The 18,702-nt window shown below is 54.7% G+C and overlaps 1 protein-coding gene across 3 annotated transcripts; it reads right to left on the bottom strand.

Annotated features, from left to right (window-relative positions):
* Nucleotides 1–1,206: 1,206 nt before the first annotated feature.
* On the bottom strand, nucleotides 1,207–16,623 carry SF3B2 (splicing factor 3b subunit 2). 3 transcript variants are annotated; one of them, XM_045855369.1, is made up of 22 exons: nucleotides 16,457–16,623; nucleotides 16,239–16,285; nucleotides 15,880–15,957; nucleotides 14,868–15,116; nucleotides 14,616–14,666; nucleotides 13,506–13,623; nucleotides 13,091–13,191; nucleotides 12,662–12,758; nucleotides 12,367–12,458; nucleotides 11,322–11,537; nucleotides 11,025–11,162; nucleotides 10,778–10,858; nucleotides 10,363–10,590; nucleotides 9,463–9,612; nucleotides 8,715–8,804; nucleotides 8,497–8,604; nucleotides 7,170–7,277; nucleotides 6,518–6,660; nucleotides 6,328–6,429; nucleotides 2,056–2,155; nucleotides 1,767–1,952; nucleotides 1,207–1,438 (listed from the first exon to the last, which is right to left on the bottom strand). In XM_045855369.1, the coding sequence occupies exons 1-22, from the start codon at nucleotides 16,587–16,589 to the stop codon at nucleotides 1,367–1,369; spliced, it is 2,688 nt and encodes an 895-aa protein (XP_045711325.1). In that variant the 5' UTR covers nucleotides 16,590–16,623; the 3' UTR covers nucleotides 1,207–1,366. The 3 variants fall into 3 exon arrangements, with proteins under 3 accessions (XP_045711325.1, XP_045711326.1, XP_045711324.1); XM_045855370.1 differs by having other exon boundaries at nucleotides 14,616–14,663; nucleotides 16,239–16,288; XM_045855368.1 differs by having other exon boundaries at nucleotides 16,239–16,288.
* Between the last annotated feature and the right edge of the window lie 2,079 nt (nucleotides 16,624–18,702).

Below are 18,702 nucleotides of genomic sequence, written 5' to 3' on the forward strand. Positions count from 1 at the left end.
GAGGGGGTCTGTGGCTTGCGCAGGCACAGCTGGGCTCTTCCCCCAAATCCACTGCACGAGAGCGCAGCGGGCAGATGCAGTCCTCCCCTCCCCCGTTGTCCTCCCGACCGCAGTAGCCAGGCCAGCCATGCCAGCGGAAACCCCGCTTTTCCGGGGCGCGGCCGCAGCCCAGGGAAGGGGGGCTGCCGCGAGAGCGCGCCTCGGCCCCCTCGAGTCTGCAGAGGACAGGCAAAAGCCGCTGGCGCTCCTAGCCCGCTTTCCCGCGGGCAGACCTGGCACCCAGTCCGGCAGCCCCCGGGTGTGAACACCCAGCGGCCAGGCGCCCACGGGCCGTTGTTTCCTCTCCTGCTTTGCTCTAGTGTAAGGGGGAGCTCAGGGACCTAGAGTCCAAAAGGCCTTTGGCACGGGTGAATTCAAAAGCTAAACTCTGGCCCTTCTAGAACCAACCCTGTTCTGTCTCTACAGCCCCATTCCCAAAAAACCATTTCAGAGGCCCAAGGCCATCACCCTTGCCCTCAATTTCTTCCTCTTGGAATGTTTTTTTCTACTTAGAAAATACCTAAAATTCTATTCCCCCAAAGCCTTGCTCAATTTGCACGTCCTCCGTGGGATTTCCCACACTCCCTGCTCCAGAAACCATCTCGAAGCCTGCCGCCACACGGGCACCGCTGTTGGTGCGCTCCCAACACCCGCGGTAGGACAGCAGGAGGAGACACCTCCCCAGTGCTCGGCAAATGCCGTTTAACCCCCAGAGCAAGCCCCCACGATCGAAACCTCCCATGGATGGCAAGGTCCCGGGACAATCTAGACTTTGGGCTGTCTCTGCGCCATAGGACTTGGACTCTTCTGGCCACGAGGTCTGTTAGAAAGGCCCGACCTGGCCTACTTCCCAAGCCCACTGTACTTCCTCGCCCAGCCTGGGCGCTAAGCTGGCTATTTTTAGCCCCCAAGGACAAAGTAGTAAGGTCAAACCAGAGCTTCAGGTACTTTCCCCAGAGCCTTCCTACAAAGACAGGTCGTGGTAAAACACAGTTTCTGCCCAGCTTGGGCTTCATCACCAGTCTCAACCACACCATCTGATCCAGGTGCATGCCCCTGGTCACTGGGGCAGCCCTGAAGGTGTAGAAAAAGGCTGTTTTAGTCCTTTTGCAGGAGGGGGACTAAAAGGAGACAAAGGAGGGTCAGGAGTGTTAACATATTCATCTCTTTCCTTGGGAAACAGCTTTATTTACAAAACAGGTCTAAAATAAGAACATGAAATGACAAGCCCTTGGGAATGTGGGAGAGCTGGCTCTTGGGAACCCATGTGTGAAGCCCAGGCATCCAGGCAGAGGGTATGAAGGAGGGCTGGGGGTGTGACGGGGACCTAAAATTTGAACTCCTTGTATTTCTTGCTGCCCCCACGGCTGTCCTGGGGCTGTGCTTTCCGTTTCTTTTGCTAAAGGAGAGAAAGAGAAACAGGTCACAACAGGTTAAACAACCCACTGATCCCCCAAACAAGGGTGGGCAGCCTGACACAGCCACAGAGGTCTGTGGAAAAAGTGCTGAAACTGGCTTCTCAGACTTGGATGAGTTCCTTCCCCTCCCTGTGCCTGTTTCGTCACCCTTAAGGAGGGCAGCCCACCAGACCATTTCTAAGGTTTCAGCACCCAGGAAGCTCAGGGCAGCAGGCCCTGAGCTGTCCCTCACTCTCCCCACTAGAGGACACCACTCCACTGAAAAAGGAGTCCCAGGCCCCAGCCAGAGGTTCTGCTGGGAGCTCCTACCTTCTGTTTGGCAGCATGCTCAGCCACCATGTCACTGAAGTCTTCCTTCTCCACTTGTGCCTGCTGCTCCCGCACATGCTCCTCATACTTCTGGGTCATGGCCATGGGGTCCAGCTCCAACTCTTCAGGTGCCAGAGCCACTTCCACACCTTGCAGCTCAGGGGCCGGGCCCTTCCGGCTCATAACCTACAAAGGGGATCAGAGCCTTGTCATTTCCAGAGAGAGGCTCAGACACCCCGGCTTCTGCCCCGTATCCAGTCCTCAAAAGCAGCATCCACCGAGTGCTCACCGTGGACATGTCATAGATGTGGGTCGATCCCATTATGGCTCCCCCAACGGTGGCCGTTCTCTTCTCTGGCAGCACAGTGAACAGCTGGGGCGTCTCACTTCTGCAGAGAACAAAGGGGTCAAGACCAAAATGAAAGGGAAGCAAAAGGACACAAACAGCACCTCCACCCAGCACCCAGCGGGAGAGATCCTGAGACACTGGAGGGAAATGATGCCCAAGCTTCCTCTGCAGGTCACGGAAACCCATGCGAGAACAGAACTAGCTCGGTGCTGACTGCGGGGCACACAGCCTGGAAGGAGTGCAGAGACTGAGCGAAGGGACCCCCTGAACCAAGTTCAGGTTATCACAGACCAGGACTATACCACGTGCAAAGAAGGGCGAAGGGTCAGAGGCTGAAAGTTTCCAGAAGATCTCGGGTACAGAGAAGCTAAGAGAAGAGAAGAGGCTACGGCAGTTCCTGCCCAACGCTGTGCCTGGAGTTTCAGCATACAGAAATAACTCCAACTTCCAACCGTTCCATTGGTGTAAGCACCATCCACAGCCAGTCTCACCAGCTACCTAAAGGATTCCATTTGAAACACAAGAGCAAATCGACCACTGTCAACCCAGACAGGGCTTCACCCCCACCTCTTCCCCTGGGAGCAGTGACAGTCTACTCTCACACAGCAGGCAGAGCAAACGCCTTAAAATGGAATCCAGATGCTGTCCTTCCTTTGCTCAAAACCCAGTGAGGCTTCTGGTCACAATGAATGCCGCTCCTACTCTTTACCATGGTCTGAAGGGTTCACAGTCTGACCCCGTCCCTGATTCCTGCTCACCACACTCAGCCACAGTACCCGTCTCTCTTTTTATTTCTCAAACATGCAAAACTTGAGATTTCTGCTTCCTATTGAGGTGCAACAGGGACACATGTACCCTCCCACCTAAAACCACCAAAATAAGGGGGCAAAATAGATGTAAGTTTCTAAATACTGCCCAGAAGTGGTTAACAGTGGCTGCCAAGCCCCTGGACACGAGACAGTGAAGGACAGTGATTCCTGAGAGATAGGTAACAAATGAAGTGAGTCCCCCGGTCGCCCAGCCCCCTGCACGGAGAGCCTGCAGACCACAGAACGAGGGGTAACCCATGGAGAAGCTGAAGGGCTCCACGAGTTGAAGAGAGAAAGCCGCAAGTGCTGGAGATCGCAGGACAGGGCACTGGAGAACAGAAAGCAGGCCAGAGACCCAAGGGCTCACAACACCTGCAGAAGGTCCCCCTCAAGGACTCAGGCAAGCACTGCATGTGAGGCAGTACCCGGGCCGGGGGAGGAAGCACCCGAAAGGACTGCTGGGAACAGTACCGGCCGCTTACCCGGGACTGAGAACAGCGCCCGGTCCCAGCAGGACAGAAAACACCGCCTGGTTAACCAGGCAGCGGGCAGAGCGCACGGAGCATCCTGCGCCTCAGCAACGGGGGGCGGCAACCGCCTCAGTCCCGCCCACTGAGCCTGAGGGCAAGACCTGAAAGGATCAAACTGTTTCCAAGTACAGTCATGCCTTGGTTCTCAAACGTCTTGGTTCTCGAACAATTCAACCAAGCTGTTCAAGGAAAAAAATGTCTCAGTTGTCTAAAAAAACTTCAGGCCTCGATTCTCTTCCCGACGACCCTTTCGTGTCGGTACCTATGTGATCAGTCACGCGTCTCTCAGGCAACAAAAGATGTGGTTTTTGAACAAACTGCTTGTAAAGTTTTCCAGAACATATTAGGTCGAGAGCTGAGGTTCCACTGTATCCCTGAGCAAAGCTAAAGATTTACAGGAAGACAAAAGTATCCTCGATCTAGCAAGGTACGTTTTACGAAGTCTAGCATCCAGTCAAAAACCAACACCCATGTATGGAAGCAGGAAAATCCAATCCTTAATGAGAAAAATAATCAGTTTAAATCAACCCAGAACTGGCACAGATGTTGGCATTTAGCAGGCAAGTACATTAAAATCTTTTTTTTTTTTTTACAAATTTTATTTATTTATTTTTAGAGAGTGGGGAAGGGAAGGAGAAAGAGAGGGAGAGAAACATCAGAGCATGGTTGCCTCTTGCACACCCCCGACTGGGGACCTGACCTACAACCCAGGCAGGCACCCTGGCTGGGAATTGAACCAGCAACCCTTTGGTTTGTAGGCTGGCACTCAATCTATTGAGCCATGGCAGCCAGGGCTAAAATGTTATAACTACATTCCATTTGTTCAAAAGTTAAATAAGAGACACAGAAGATATAAAAGACCCAAAACTGCCCTGGCCAGGTGGCTCAGTTGGTTGGAGCATCATTCCATACAAAATATCACAGGTTCAATCCCCTTTCAGGGCACATACCTAGGTTGTCAGTTTGGTCCCTTGTCAGGGTGCAAACAGGAGGCAACCAATGTTTCCCTCTCTCACTGATGTTTCTCTCCCTCCCTAAAAATCAACACACATATCCTCAAGTGAGGACTGGGGAAAAAAAAACAAAGTCCCAAATCACACTGCTAGAGATAAAAACTATAATGGATGTGATTAAAAGTCAGATTAGAAACCAGAGAAAAGGAACAGAAATTTTCTAAAACATAATACAAAGAGAAAAAACACATTTTAAAAATGAAGAGCATCAGTGAAAAGCGGAACAATTTTAAGAGGTCTAACAGATGCATAATTGGAGTTCCCAAAGGAGAGGAGAAAGGGAACAAAAAGAATGTTTAGAAAAATGGCTAAAATTTTTCAAAAGTTAATAAAAACCATAAACCCAGATTCAAGATGTTTCACAAACTCCAAAGAAACTTAAAGAAAACCACACAATACACTGCCCTGGAGTGCACAGCATAATCGAATTGTTCGAAACAGTGAGAAAATCTTACAAGCAGCCAGAGAAAAGTACCGCGTGTGCAGAGGCACAAAGGAAGGGTGCAGACGACAGATTGCTCATCAGCAGCCACAGAGGAAAGAAGACAACGGAGCACCTTTAAACCCCCTGGAAGGAAGGAAGAAACAGCTGGTCTAGAACCCCATGCCTGACACACACACATCTCTTGGAGAGGCGGCCGAGCGAGGACGTGTTCGGACTGCGGGAGCTGAAAGAACCCACGACCAGCAGTGTCACGACGAGCAAAGCTGAAGGGACACTTTGAGGCGGAAGGAAAATGATACCGGGCATCCACCTAGACACAGCAGAAGAAAAGGAAGAATGCCTGGCAATTACGTAGGTTACCATATGACTCTTACTATTTAACTCTCTCTAGAAGATAACTGACCACTGAAACAAAACTAATAATCATGGCGAGTAGGACTTCTAACCTAAAAGTAAAATGCACGACAAAGTCAGGAGGGAAGAAATGCAAGACACTTTTGTGAAGTTCTTGATACTACCCGGAAGTGGTATAACACTATCTGAAGGCAGACTGTGATAAAGATGGATATTTCAAACCCTAAGGCACCCACTAACATGATAAAACGAAGACCTACAGTCACTAAGTCAAGATAGGAGACAAAATGGAATCATAAAAAACGTTCAATTAGGCCCTGGCTGGTGCAGCTCATTGAATTGAGTGCAGGCTGCGAAACAAAGGGTCACCAGTTCAATTCCCCGTCAGGGCAGAGACCTGGGGCAGGTTCCCAGTAGGGGGAGCTCCAGAGGCAACCACACATTGATGTTTCTCTCCCTCTCTTTCTCCTTCCCTTCCCCTCTCTCTAAAAAAAAAAAATCTTAAAAAAAGAAAGTTCATTCATCCAAAAAACAGGAAAACAGAAAAAAGGGAACAAAAAAACAGAATAGATCATTACACAACAAAGAGGATCAATTCACTCAGATGTAACAATCCCACATGTTTACATACCTAATGACAAGAGCTTCAGAAGCACAATTGTGTCAAACCTGTGTTAGGGCCTTCCCGCTGCTTGCACTCACAGCTCCTCTGTCCCCGAGCTGAGGCTGGCTCTTTCCTAACTGTCAGCTCTCAGCTCAGATGCCTCCCGCTCCGTGAGGCCTTCCCAAAGCCCCCCCACCCCCAGCCCCTCTGTACCCCACTACGCAGTCTCCCCAGCTTCCCCGTCCTATCCACGTCGGAAACGATCTTGTCCTCTGCCAACTTCATCTGCCCTGCCTTTCCCACTGCTGCCGCCCCTCTGCCCGGAGCGGCGCCCGGCACAGAGCTGCAGTTCAGTAACTGTGTGTCCAGGGGGGCAGGCGACAACAAACGTTGGCCAGCCAACCTGGATGCCGGAGGGAGGAGAAAGGCCTCCCCCTCGGTCTGCTCGTTTCCTCACCCATCCATCGCCTCCTCGATCTTCTTCTTCCTCAGCTCAATGAGTTCCGGGGTCTCCATTCCCGCTGGCACCGAGGAGAAGCCCCCAGGAGTGATGAGGCCACTGTGGAGAGAGGAACGAGCCCTGGAGTGACGACAAGGTCCCCAAGGACAGACCGACCAGTTCAGAGAGGCCGACTCTGCTTCCCCACCTGTCTGCAGGAGTGATGAAGCCTGTTTCATCCGGCTTGTCTTCATCACTTTCCTCCTCTTCCTCCTCTTCCGAAGACTCTTCGTCAGATGGCTCCAGCTCCCCCCAGGGGGTCCGGTCAATCTCCTCTTCTTCAGTCTTGGTCTGGAAGAGATCACTCATTCACTTAACAAACGTCCGCTGCCTATCCTGCGTCAGGCTGCTGTAAAGGGAAACTGGCACCGCCAGGGGCACACCGCCTCCGCGCAGTGGGAGCTCGTGTTCCGGCGGGGCTCGCACGCGCAGTACAGCGCGGAAGAACACGCGCCCTTCTTCAGACACTGAAAATTCGCAACGCCCAGCGCACTGGCAATGAAGCCATAAACCAGGGGTGTCCAAACCGTGGCCCGTGGGTTGCACGAGGCCCAGGATGGCTGTGAATGCGGCCCAACACGAAATTGTAAATGTCCTTAGAACACTGGAGATTTTCTTGTGATTACACGTTACAATATATTTAACGTGTCACAATGTATTTCACGTGTGGCCCAAGATAACTCTGCTTCTTCCAGTGCGGCCCGGAGATGCCAAAAGGCTGGACACCCCTGCGATAAACCAACTCTCTCTCAAACTTCATGACCTTCAGTAAGGCCAAGCTGGCCAGCCGTGGCCCGCACCTGGAACTCGGCCGCGTTGGTTCCGAACACGTCCCCGTAGAGTGGCTTCCCTGTCTCGTCCACGGGGGGTTTGCCCCAGCCTCCAGCGTGGTACCCAAAGGAGCAGCTCTGCAAGACAGGAAAGGCCGGTCAGTGCCACCCCCACGCTCCGCAAGGAGCACTGCAGGCCTAGCACAACGTCACGCTCCCAAGTACAGAAAAGTAACACTTGGGGACTCCGGAAATTATGGTCTCAGAGACGAGTTAATACCTTTATGTAAAAAGGTATTATAAAGCAACAGTAATAATCAACAAAAATCTGGAGGCGACGGGACAGGGAGATGAGAGACGGAAAGTATGTGAATGACTTCAGCTTTTGTGTAGCCCATGCTGTCTAAAACTGAAACACATTCATTAAAAAACACGACCCCCGCTTCTACCTGACGCTTTCCTAACTTTTGAAAAGCCTTTAGAAAATCTACTTCTCTTGAGAAATTCTGCCCTGGCTGCTGTGGCTCAGTGGGCTGAGTGCTGGCCTGCGAACCAAAGGGTCACCTGATCAATCCCCAGCCAGGGCACATGTCTGGGTTGTGCGCCAGGTCCCCAGTAGGGGGCGCATGAGAGGCAGCCACACATTTATGTTTCTCTCCCTCTTCTTCCCTTCCCCTCTAAAAATTACATAAAATCTTAAGAAAATAAATTCTGAAGTTGAACAATTACTTCTTTTTTACTTCAATGACTTTGTTGTCTGTTAATTTTTTTTAATTCTTTTAAAAAAACTTTATTTATTGATTTTAGAGAGGGAGGGAGGGCGGGGGAGAGAGAGAGAGAGAGAGAGAGAGAGAGAGAGAGAGAGAGAGAGATCCATCGGTTCGTTGTTGCACTGATTTATGCGTTCATCCCCTGCTTCCTCCCCGTGCCCTGACCGAGCATCACAACTGCGATCTCGGTGCCTCAGGGCAGCGCTCCAGCCAGCTGGGCCACCCGGCCAAGGCAACGGTTTGTTTGTGGGTTTTTTTTTTTTTTAATAAAAATGAACTTAATGCCATTCCTGACATAAAATTATTTCTGTATCCATCCACGTCCATACCAGGGCGATAGCTGGAAACACGTTCACCAAATGTTAAGTCCGGTTATTTCTGAGCGATAAAATTGTGATTTGTTTTCATCTTTGTACTTCTTGATTCTGATTTATTTTAGATGAGCATGTCAGGGTTTTTAAATAACAAAATCCATTATTCTTTTTTATTTTTCCAAAAAAATAAAAACGCATGGGGGAATGAGAAAGAAAACCTCGCTCTAGTTCAGAGCAGAGGCAGCTGAGAACAAAGGAAAGCAGAGCGCTCACCTCGGGGATGGGCGAGTTCAGCCCAGGGATTTTCAGGTTCGGGTACGACGGGGGTGGTCCGTATCGCTGCATGGCAATCAGCCACGGGGGAGGGACCTTGTGGGCATTCTGCAGGAGAGAGGGAACGGAATACCGTCTGCCCGGCCCTACCCCTTTGTCTCCCTTCCGCCCCAGTTCCCGCCCTCTTCTCCGTGTCCCGCCGGGTCGCTGGCACTCACTGGCCCCACCGGCATCCCCAAGGAGATCCTTAGCTCATCGGACAGATCTCCTGGCTTCTTCTCCTTCAGCCGTGTCTCGAACTCCTTCCCCTGGGGAGAAAGCAGGGCAGGCTGTATTGTGGGCACCAGACACACACCAGGGACTCGCCGGCAAGAGGACGCGAGAACAAAGACGAGACGTCCCAGCCCACACTGAGCACGGCCGAGTTCCCAGTCCGCCTCCCGTCGCCTCGTTCCCCGGCCGGCGCAGCCGAAGGGACAAAGGCCAGGAAGGAGGGGTCTGGAAAGCAAGACTCCCAGTCCTCTGACCAGTCCACTGTGAGGTCCGGGCAGACTCCGGGCTGCTCTCTCATCTGTGAAACGAGGGCATTCGACCGGATGACTGCCAAGACCCTCCCGCCTCAAGAATTCCAGGATGTCGCAGTCAGTAATAATTTAAGAATCAGAAAAGAAGTTTTGTCCCTTCCCCAATATTAAATGTTTCCGAAAAGCATCTGCCTCTGTCCCTAAACCACCCATTGACAAATATCCCTTCAAAGACATGGTCTGCACCTCTCCAAAAAACCGCCTCATCTGAAGATTCCCAGTTCCATCCCGCTCTGGGAGAGTTAATGGACAACTTGGAGGCCGAGGGGAGGGGCCACACTGTACCAGCTTCCAAAGCCCTTCAGACCAGGAGTCCCGGAGCCACGACCCAAGGCCCAGCCTCGCCTCGCTGCCCCAGTCCCCACCCCCGAGCCCCCCGAACCTCATAGTACAGGTCCCCGTGGATCGTCAGCTTTGGCTTGGTCTGCCACTTGAAGAAGGCGTCGTGCAGCTTCTGGTAGTCGATGTCGATCTTGCCCATCTTGGGCCGAACCTTCTCTCGCATTTTTGACTTCATCGTCTTCTGTTCTTCCTGGGGAGGATGGCAGAAAAGGGATTCAGCAAGTTCAATTCCTAACAGATCTGGCTCCCCGCTCCCAGACCAGCTGAAATGAAACCTCATTTGTCTCCTTCAGAAAGTCACCAACGTCCCTCCTGCTCAAACCCCTCAACGTGACAGACTCCGTGTTGAACAGAACACACGCGCCCTACGAAGCGAACTCACGAACGGCCCCCGAGAGGCCTGGCAGGGGAGCGCCTCGCTGGGAGGCAGAGACCTCCCCTGGTGCTCTGGCACCTCCTGAACGTTTGCGGGACACACAACTGCCACCCACTCAAGGTATTTAATTAAGACTTTTAAATTTAAAAGTCACACAACCACCGTGAATCTCTAGCCCCGAAGTGGATCGCGGTCACGTTGGAAGCAGGTAACTGCAGACGAAGCCAGAGCAACCAGCAGAGGAAGGAGGCGCCGTGTGGGGACCGAAGACGGCTGGCCGAGAGCCGGCACAGGGGGCGAGGGGGCGAGGGGGAGAGGGGGACACTGGAGCCGCTCAGGACCAGGCATCTCCGGGAGCAGACAGGAGAGCTAGCTCTGGGCGCCAAGGTGAGGACTGACCCTCCCACCACGTGTCACCTCCAGTGCTGACGTCCAAACCAGAGATCAGGAAATGGGACAATTCTTAAGAAGGTGGGTTTGGGGAACCAGACCCCGATTCTGAAGCAGGCCCCCAGGCAGGACATGGTTCGCACAGGGCGCCTCGGGGCCCCAGGCAGGCCTCACCTTCTCCTGCAGGGCCTCCCGCATCTCCTGGATGCCTGTGCGTTTGATGAAGTCGGGCAGCTCGAAGGGGGGCTTCTCGATGCCGCGTTTGCCCTGCAGGTACTTGCGCTTGAAACACCAGTGGCGCGGCACGGGCACGGAATTCCGAGTGGCCTTGAGGTGGACCAGGAGCTTGGGGTCCTGTGCCGTCACATCGTGCATCTCCACGACGTCGGGCCGAGCCACGAGCTGAGAAACAGCAACACACCTCAGAAAAGCCCCAGCCTCTCCGGTCCACAGCTTCTTCTTTCTCCTTCTGCAAGGGCTCCTGCCGAAGCCGCCCCCACCCAGCCTCCTTCAAGGCTCCCCTGCCCACAGCAAAACCGCCCACGGGGCGTCGAGGAGCTCCACGCCTGCCGGACCAGCTCCGTCTCACCTGCTTCAGCTCAGCCACAGTGAAGCGATTCATTCGGCGCAGCTTCTTCTTGGACAGCTTGGGGGCTTCCGGCTTCTTCTCCTGGAACAGGAGGGCTCTCTCTTTAGAGCAGGACTCATCGGTGCCCGTCAGGCTGCCCAGCCCACCCCACCCCAAACCTTCGCCACCACAGGGGCCCTCCCCCACCAGCGTTCACCGCCAGCCCGCCCTGGAGTCCCCGGCCCCAGGGGGAGGGTAGGGGCCTCACCGCCTCATCGTCGCTGCTGTCGTCGTCGCTGTCCTTGTGCTCCTCCTCAAAGCCCTTCTTCTTGGGGACCGCAGAGTTCTCCAGCTTGTCGAGTTTCTCTGGCTCCTTCTCCTTCTCCTTCTTCACGTCGTCCGTGAGCTGAGGAGGCAGACGGCGTGGAAACCCCGGCCCCGGGGCCCCAGGCCCCGCCCCAGTTCCTGAGCCCCGCCCCCAAGGGAACGTCCTGCTCACCCCGCCTTTCCCCATCCCTGCCCCCTCCCCGCTCAGCCCCGCCCCAGGGAGGGCTGCTCCTTGTACCTTGAAAGCCTCGAAAATCCTCTTGAAGAAGATGAAGTTGGGCTCGTATATTTCAGGTTCTTCGGTCACGTACTCAATTTCAACGTCGGCGGCCGGGGATTCGGAGCCGCGGGACCGGGCTGGCTCTTTCTCCCGGTCCCCAGAACTCTCAGATGACGCCGCCCGGGACCGCTGCGGCTTCTTCTTCTTCTTCCGGTTCCTACGCTTCCGGTTTTTCTGCCAGAACAAGTGAAACCAACTGGGTCAGAGCATCCAAGCACCGTGCTGGCCCCCAACCTCTAGTCTCCCCCAGTTTCCTCAAGAGGCTGAGAAAAGAGGCCCTGAGCCCTGACTGGGGTGGCTCAGTGGGTTGGGCCTCCTCCCACAAGCCAAAAGGCCAGCAGTTCGACTCCTGGTCAGGACACGTGCTTGGGTGGCAGGCGAGGCCCCAGCTGGGGCCATGCGACAGGCAGCTGAGCGATGTATCTCCCCCTGTCGTTCTCCCTCCCTACCCCCCTCCCTTCCCCTCTCTCTAAAAGTAAATAAATATTTTATTAAAAAGAAAAGAGACTTTGAAGTCAGACTCCAAAGTTCTGCCCCTCTTAAGTTGTGGGCCTCTGGATAAATTACCATACTTCTCAGAAACTCAGGTCTTTTAGCTTTAAAATGTAAACATGCATTGTACTCAGAACTCAAACGACTGCCCTGGCTGGGGTGGCTCAATGGATTGAGCACTGGCCTGTGAACCAAAGGGTCGCCAGTTCGATTCCCAATCTGGGCACATGCCTGGGTTGCAGGCCAGGCCCACAGTAGGGGGTGCATGAGAGGCAACCACACACTGATGTTTCTCTCCCTTTCTCCTTTCCTCTCCCTCCCTCTAAAAATAAATAAAACCTAAAAAAAAAAGAAGAACTTGAAGAACTTACGGCAACTGAGTGAAAAACACCTACGAGATGCCGGGGACAAAACCCGGCACGACAGCAGCTGCTGCGCACTGAGCACCGAGAAGGGGAGTGACCTCGGTGCCCAGACCCCCTGCAGCCACTGCTTCCGGACCGCTCCGTACCTCTTTTTTGGACACAGACACTGCGTCCTCCTCAGTCTCCGACGCTGACTGGCCCAGGGACGAGCGCATGTCTGTCTCCATCTCCTCTTCCTCTGCAGGGAGGGAGGCGGCCATGGGTCTCCTCTCAAGGTGGCTGCCCCGCCACGTGCTCCCAGCAGCCCCTCCCTATCAAGGGCGGGTCCTGTCCCACACCCTCCCACACCCTCCTCGGACCGGAGAGAGGAATGCAGCCTCGGGCGGCAGCCCCTCCGGGTTCCCTGTTCCTGCAGCCCTCAGGACACCGCAAGGCACTCACCCTGTTGCGAGTTCATCTCCTCCTGGCGGCTCTCCTTCAGCTGCAGGATCTTCTCCAAAGCCTGGGGGATCTTGGGGCCCACAGAGGGGTCGTCCATCTGCCAGACAAGCCAGGAAGAAGGGGTAACCTCAGCGCCTCTTTCCCGAGGACGTCCGCCTCCCGTACTGGGAAAGCTGCTGGCCAGACGACAACACAACCAGCAGAGAGCGGACGATACCAGCCGGGCTCCCCGCCCCCTCTGAGCGAACTGCAGGGCCCTGCCCCAGAGATGTCCCCCCGGCCTACCTACGCACGTCTGAACCACGTGTGCCCCTCCCTCCCCACCGGAAGTCCGCCTGCCTTCTCTCAGAACCCTCCTCTGAAAGCCCGGAAGTAGCCCCTTCTGAACCGCTCTCCTTCCTCTCCCTGCAAAGGAATCGGCAACCTCACCTCTCTGTTCTCATCTCCAGGGGGCGGTGGGGGGCCACGAGGCCGGGGAACTGGGGCCCCCATGGGCAAAACAGTGGGAGTGGGGCCCACTGGAGCGGCAACTAAGAAAGAAACCCGGCGTGAGAGGAGACAGAACACTCATTTTAAATATTACCTTCCTGGCTAAAGGTCAGGGCGACAGTGCCCTTGGGAGAAGGAGTGGATGGGAGGGAGCCAGGAGGACTTTTGGGGTGCTGGTTCTGTTTCGGTCCTTGGCCCAGGTACTGGCTGTACAGGTGTACAGGTGTGTTCCGTTTATGAAAGTTCGTGGAACTACGTACTTTTGACGTGCGTCCTTTTTTAATGTGATCCATACTTAAATAAATAAACTCTTCACCACCATCCTCGCCCTTCCCTTCCGCTATCAAGGCCTCACCTCGAGGACCCAGAGGAGTGCGAACACCGATCTGGCCCAGGTCCTGTGGGGGCCGAGGGACTGGGGTGCCCATCTTGGCAATCTCCTGCTGCCGTTCTTGCTCCAGCAACACCGCGGCCTACAGGGGGGAAGTGCACGTGGGGCCGCAGTCGGGCAATCCGCCGGGCAGGCAGCCCTGGCAGTGCGTCCTTTCAGCCGGGCAACAGGCCCCAGGAGAACAATCAGGCACCGCCGGCGTTCTGGCGGCCCCGCCACCCCGGGACACTGATCCAAACAAAGGAGCCCTTCTCATCTCATCTCTCTCTCTCACACATACATATACATATATACATACATACATACAAACACGTACACACACACACACACACACCCTGGAAATAACACCAAGAAACACTCCAGGAGACTTCTGATTCCCAGCAGAGAATTTGATATTTAGCTAAACCCTGACTTCTATTTTTTAGCCAGAGTTTGGTCCAAAAGATTAAGTTTTTTCTAACAAAGAGTGAATTCTTGACTTATGTCTGCCCCAAGATCTAGCACAATCTGGGCAAAGACAGTACTTCATGAATATTTCTATTTTCACAGCTGATGCTATTAGTGCCATTTTCCTAACGCTCCGTCAGGTAACAACTGACATAGGACACCTGGTGGGCCGAGTGTCTCCTGCATCACGTTTAGTCTCAATCAGATATGAATGACTACACTAGCCCAGAGCCCTCTTCACAGCACCTAAAATGACATCCGGTGAGACTAGGAGGGATCATCACACTTTTCCTGTAACAGGCCAGACAGTAAACACTTAAGCCACTGTATAGACCCTTTTACACACTCGTGGGTTTTTTTCCTACAGTAATATGAAAACCACTCTTAGCTTGCATTTCATACCAATCAAACAAACACATGCACACACACGCACACACAGAGGCTGCAGTCCACAGCTCACCAGCGCCTCAGCTACAAGAAAGATGAAATTATTTGGGAGAGGCTGGCTGAAACTCCGTCGAGGACGAAGTAACCTGGCATGGCCCATCTTGTTTGGGACACGAAGCTATAGAAGTGACAGCCAAGGAACCAGGCCGTGGGGTCAAAGATGGAAATGAGGGGCCTTACCCGCTTCTGTTGCTCCAAGAGCTCATGTTCCTTCAGTGAGTGATCTCCCTGCTTAAAAAGGAAAACCAGCTCACACCAGCACCGGTGCCCCCAGGCCAGCCCACTACAGCTCTGCTTCCTGGGGTCCCCTTCCAGCTTCGGGCCTAAGCCCTAGTCTTTGACCCAGACCTTCCCAGAAGGCTTGGCCCCCAAACCCACCTCTAAGACTCCACTCCCCCTTCACACCCCAGGCCAGGCTGCCAGCTGCCCTACCTGCTTGGCGCGCTCCTCCTGCTGCATCAACAACGCCGCCTGCTGCTGGGCCAGCTTCAGCCGCTCCTCCTCTGACAGTGCCACAGGCTCACCCCCGCGAAGAGGAGGCGGGGGCCCCAAGTTGGGGGGGCGGGGTCCAACTGCCATAGGAAAGCCAAGGCCAAGGCCTGGTGGAGGTGGTGGGGGTGGTGGAGGAGGCTGCAGAGGGGGCAGTCCCATGGGTGGCGGAGGCATGGGAATCCCAGACAGCTGTGGGGAAAACATGACCATAATCTCAGAAGCATTTATCTACCGCGGACGCTTGCTGGGGATCTACTATCACGCAGATGCCGGGATCCAAAGTCAAATGACGCACAGTTCTTGCACTCAGACGATGCTCCATACCAACACCAAGAGCAGATGTTAACGCTGGGGCACCAACCAAAGAAAGCTAGTGGTACTCTCTCCAGAAAAATATCTTGAGCACAGATTTTGCATACAACGTCAGGAGACTCATGGACAGCTCTAAAAGCCATCTGAGGACTCCTTGCCCCACACACAGAAGTCAATGGGCCCCCGGTCAGAAACACCACTCCAGAGAAACAGACTCATATCCTGGATCATGAAGAACAGGGAATTTGAAAGGACTTAAATAAGCAGGAGGCAGTATGCCCCAATAACTCACTAAATGTAGGTAGTATGAAGTCAAATCAGAAAGTGAGCCCTAATGTTTTAATGAATAACACAGGAACTGTGCCCCAGGACAAAGATGATCATTACATCCAGCTGCGTAGGGGGGAATCAAGTCAAGCTTCCAGATACTTAAGCTGAATCTTAACCGATCGGTAGAATTTGGAGGAGAAGACACTGGGGAAGGAGGCCAGGATAGGACCATGGGAGAACTGAAGAGCTCCTACCTCTGTCACTGCAGTTAAGTCCCTGCCCAATCAGCTACTTGCATCCCCGGTACACCACCCGTGGGAAAGGATACCCTAACCAGAAGGGGCGTGGTAAAGGGGAACAATCTCCCTACCTGTGCTGACATGGGAGGGGGAGCAGCCTTGTCCCCATCTTCGCCTCTCAGAACGGGCCGATTCAGTACGATGCCGGTCTGCAGAAGAGAAAGGGCTCTTGGTCAGTCCAAGAACATGCTGTTCCACTAAACGACGTTCGCTCCCGCTCATGCCACAAAATTTGCCCCGTGCCTGTCGGCCGGAGCTCCGGCTGAGCACTGGGGGAAATCAGTATGTGTACAGAAGCGGTTACAATAGAGCATGTAAAGGCAGTAACAGACAAAAAGGGCAAGACCCGCTTGCTGTGTGGAGGTACACAAAGAATGAAGGCTTCCTGCAGAAGCTCGGCCTATCCCGACACCCTGCTGGCAACTCTTACCTGGCGGGTGTAGCTCTGCAGCCGTTCCACCAGCTCCTCGCGACTCCCTGCTGGACAAAGCAGAGGATTAAGCGCGTAGCACAGGCCGAGCAGGCCAGGCGGCCCTAGTCAAGCCCCGGCAGCCCTCCTCCGCCACCCGCCCCCGGGTCTCCGGGGTAACCAGACTCCGCTTCCCCGCAGGCCTGCGCTGCCCGCTCTTGACCTCCAGGGCCCCTCACCCTGGATTGGAGCTCCGATCTCTGCCAGTTTGGCCTGAAGCTCCTGGGCAGCCCAGGCGCCATAGTGCCCAGGTGGCGGCGGCGGCGGCAGCTGCAACTCTCCTTTGGGAGGCTCAAGATGCTCGGCCGCCATCTTAGCCACAGCAAAGCGCGCGACCAAACCGGAAGCTCGGGCCGGACTGGGGGGCCCACTTCCCGGAACTTCCGGCAGCGCCGTCCGCCACGTCCCCTCCGGGGTTGGAAGGCCTTTGGGATAGAGACCCACCCCCTGCTGTTCTCCAATTGTCTCTAGGCAGCCTCGCCACGAAGCATTCTGGGAGTTGTAGTACGGCGTCCGGCCACTGCGCTGGGCACGCTGGGGGCCGGAGCAAACCGGGCTGTTTTCAGTGTCTGATCTGCCGGTTCGCCGGCCGGCTGTCTCCCGGCTCGACACCCAAATCAAGCGAGAGAGGCCCGGACGCTGACGTTCCCAAGGACCCCTAAGGACTCACTCCCCGGCGGCCAGGCATTGAGGGCGCCAAAAAGCGGGAAGTTGCAGCCCATACCTGTGATAAAACTGTGTGATTGTCTGCCGCCCACCCCCAGCCCAGGTGAACGCGCTGAAATGGGATCAGAGCCGGTAGAAGAGCGGACCTCCCCGGGCTGAGCTCCAGCTACCAACCTGGGGGAGAGGGCCACGCTTAAAGCCCTTTTTTCCCAACATTCAGGCCGGCTGAAATGTCGTCTCGTTAGGTTTTCTCCCATGTCCCTGTCCTTGCATGGAGCTCCCATAACACGTTCAAACCTCCACCATTTGTTTTCAAGTCTTTCTTGCCCCATCTTCCCCACCTTTATCCCCAAGAACGTGAGAAGGGGCCTGCTGGCGTTCAAGAAATGCTCCATAAATGATTACTGGAGGGGAAGCAAATGAAACAGTCTTTCCAGCGACAGGATTTGTGTCTTTTTAAATGTCCAAAATAAACTCAGGAACTTTTCCCTCATCCCCAGGAGCCTCCTGGGAAGTCGACCCTGCCTCCTGCCCCACCCCGCACCAGTGGCCCGTGTCCCTGGGAGAGAAATGGACAGGTGCGCCCTTGCCTGCCCGGCTTCACCTCTCCCTATCCTGACCAGTCAATTCAGTTTCTCTCCCCACGCCTGCCTCGAGCTCCGAGGTTCCTCTGCCAGGCTAGCTCTGTCTCCGACTGGCAGGCTCACTACCTGTGTGCGTATGTGTGCATGGGGGGAAACAACCAGGAAACTCAGGTGAAATGGTCTCATTCCCCCGCAAACGCCCACGCCCCTCAGATCTCTAGCATGCTCCACTTCACCCACCGCCTCCAGCAGAGAAATCGCTGGCAGCAGTGAAAGAATGGGCCGCCAGGTCCAGTGCAGCTGAGGTTTGAGAGACCGAGTAAAGGACTGGCTAGGAAATTCTCTTCGCTCCTGCCTGAACCTTGACCCTCCCCACTTCGATCACTACCACCATCCCAGTCTCCTGACACTCCCTGAGGAGAAGCCAAAGCCAGCAGGGACAAGGAAAAGCAGCGCTGCCCTCCCCTCCAGCTTGTCAGGCCACTCGAGCAGAACCAGTCCTGATACAAAGGAAGTGTCTCTCTGCTCCCTGAAACTGGAGAGCTAATGGCGGGTCATCTGAGGCTAGAGGCCCCGAGGCCTGTGTATGCGGCAGGGAAGGGGCTGCGAGTCTCCGAGGCAGGAGAACTAAGGACTGATGGCTGAGGAGGTAGCATTGCTTAGGCCAGAAAGTGACAGCCCAAGCAGGGCCCCATGTTGTCCTAAGAGCTCTGGGACCCAAGCAGGGTAGGACCCCCACTGTCCAGAGGGGAAGACTGAAAACCCAAACAGAGACCACAAGCAGTTATCCTGCTGCTGAGCATCCCCTTTCCCTTCTCCTCCTTAGTTAGGGTCCTCACACGAAACCTATCTGTGCAAGTCTAGAATGAATCCAGTCCCTTCCAGAGCCAGCTTCAGGGTGGCTGCTGCAACTCCAGGATCCTTGCTGCACCAGGCCAAGAGGGCAACAGAAAGCAGGGGTCTGGGAGAACCACAGAACTAAATGTGGGGCTCCTGGTGTCTGGCGGGACTCTGGGAGGTGCTGCTGCCCAGCGCCCAGGTGGTGGGAGCTAAGAACTAAGAGGGCAGTAGAAAACTGAAGACCTTCCCCCTCCCCCGCCGCCGCCACACACACACACACACACACACACACACACACACACACACACGAGCTCACACAGAGCCTTTACATCCAT

The sequence above is a fragment of the Phyllostomus hastatus genome, unplaced genomic scaffold (assembly GCF_019186645.2).
Source record: "Phyllostomus hastatus isolate PE091 unplaced genomic scaffold, TTU_PhHast_1.1 phas_scaffold_11, whole genome shotgun sequence".
NCBI classification, from domain to species: Eukaryota; Metazoa; Chordata; class Mammalia; order Chiroptera; family Phyllostomidae; genus Phyllostomus; species Phyllostomus hastatus.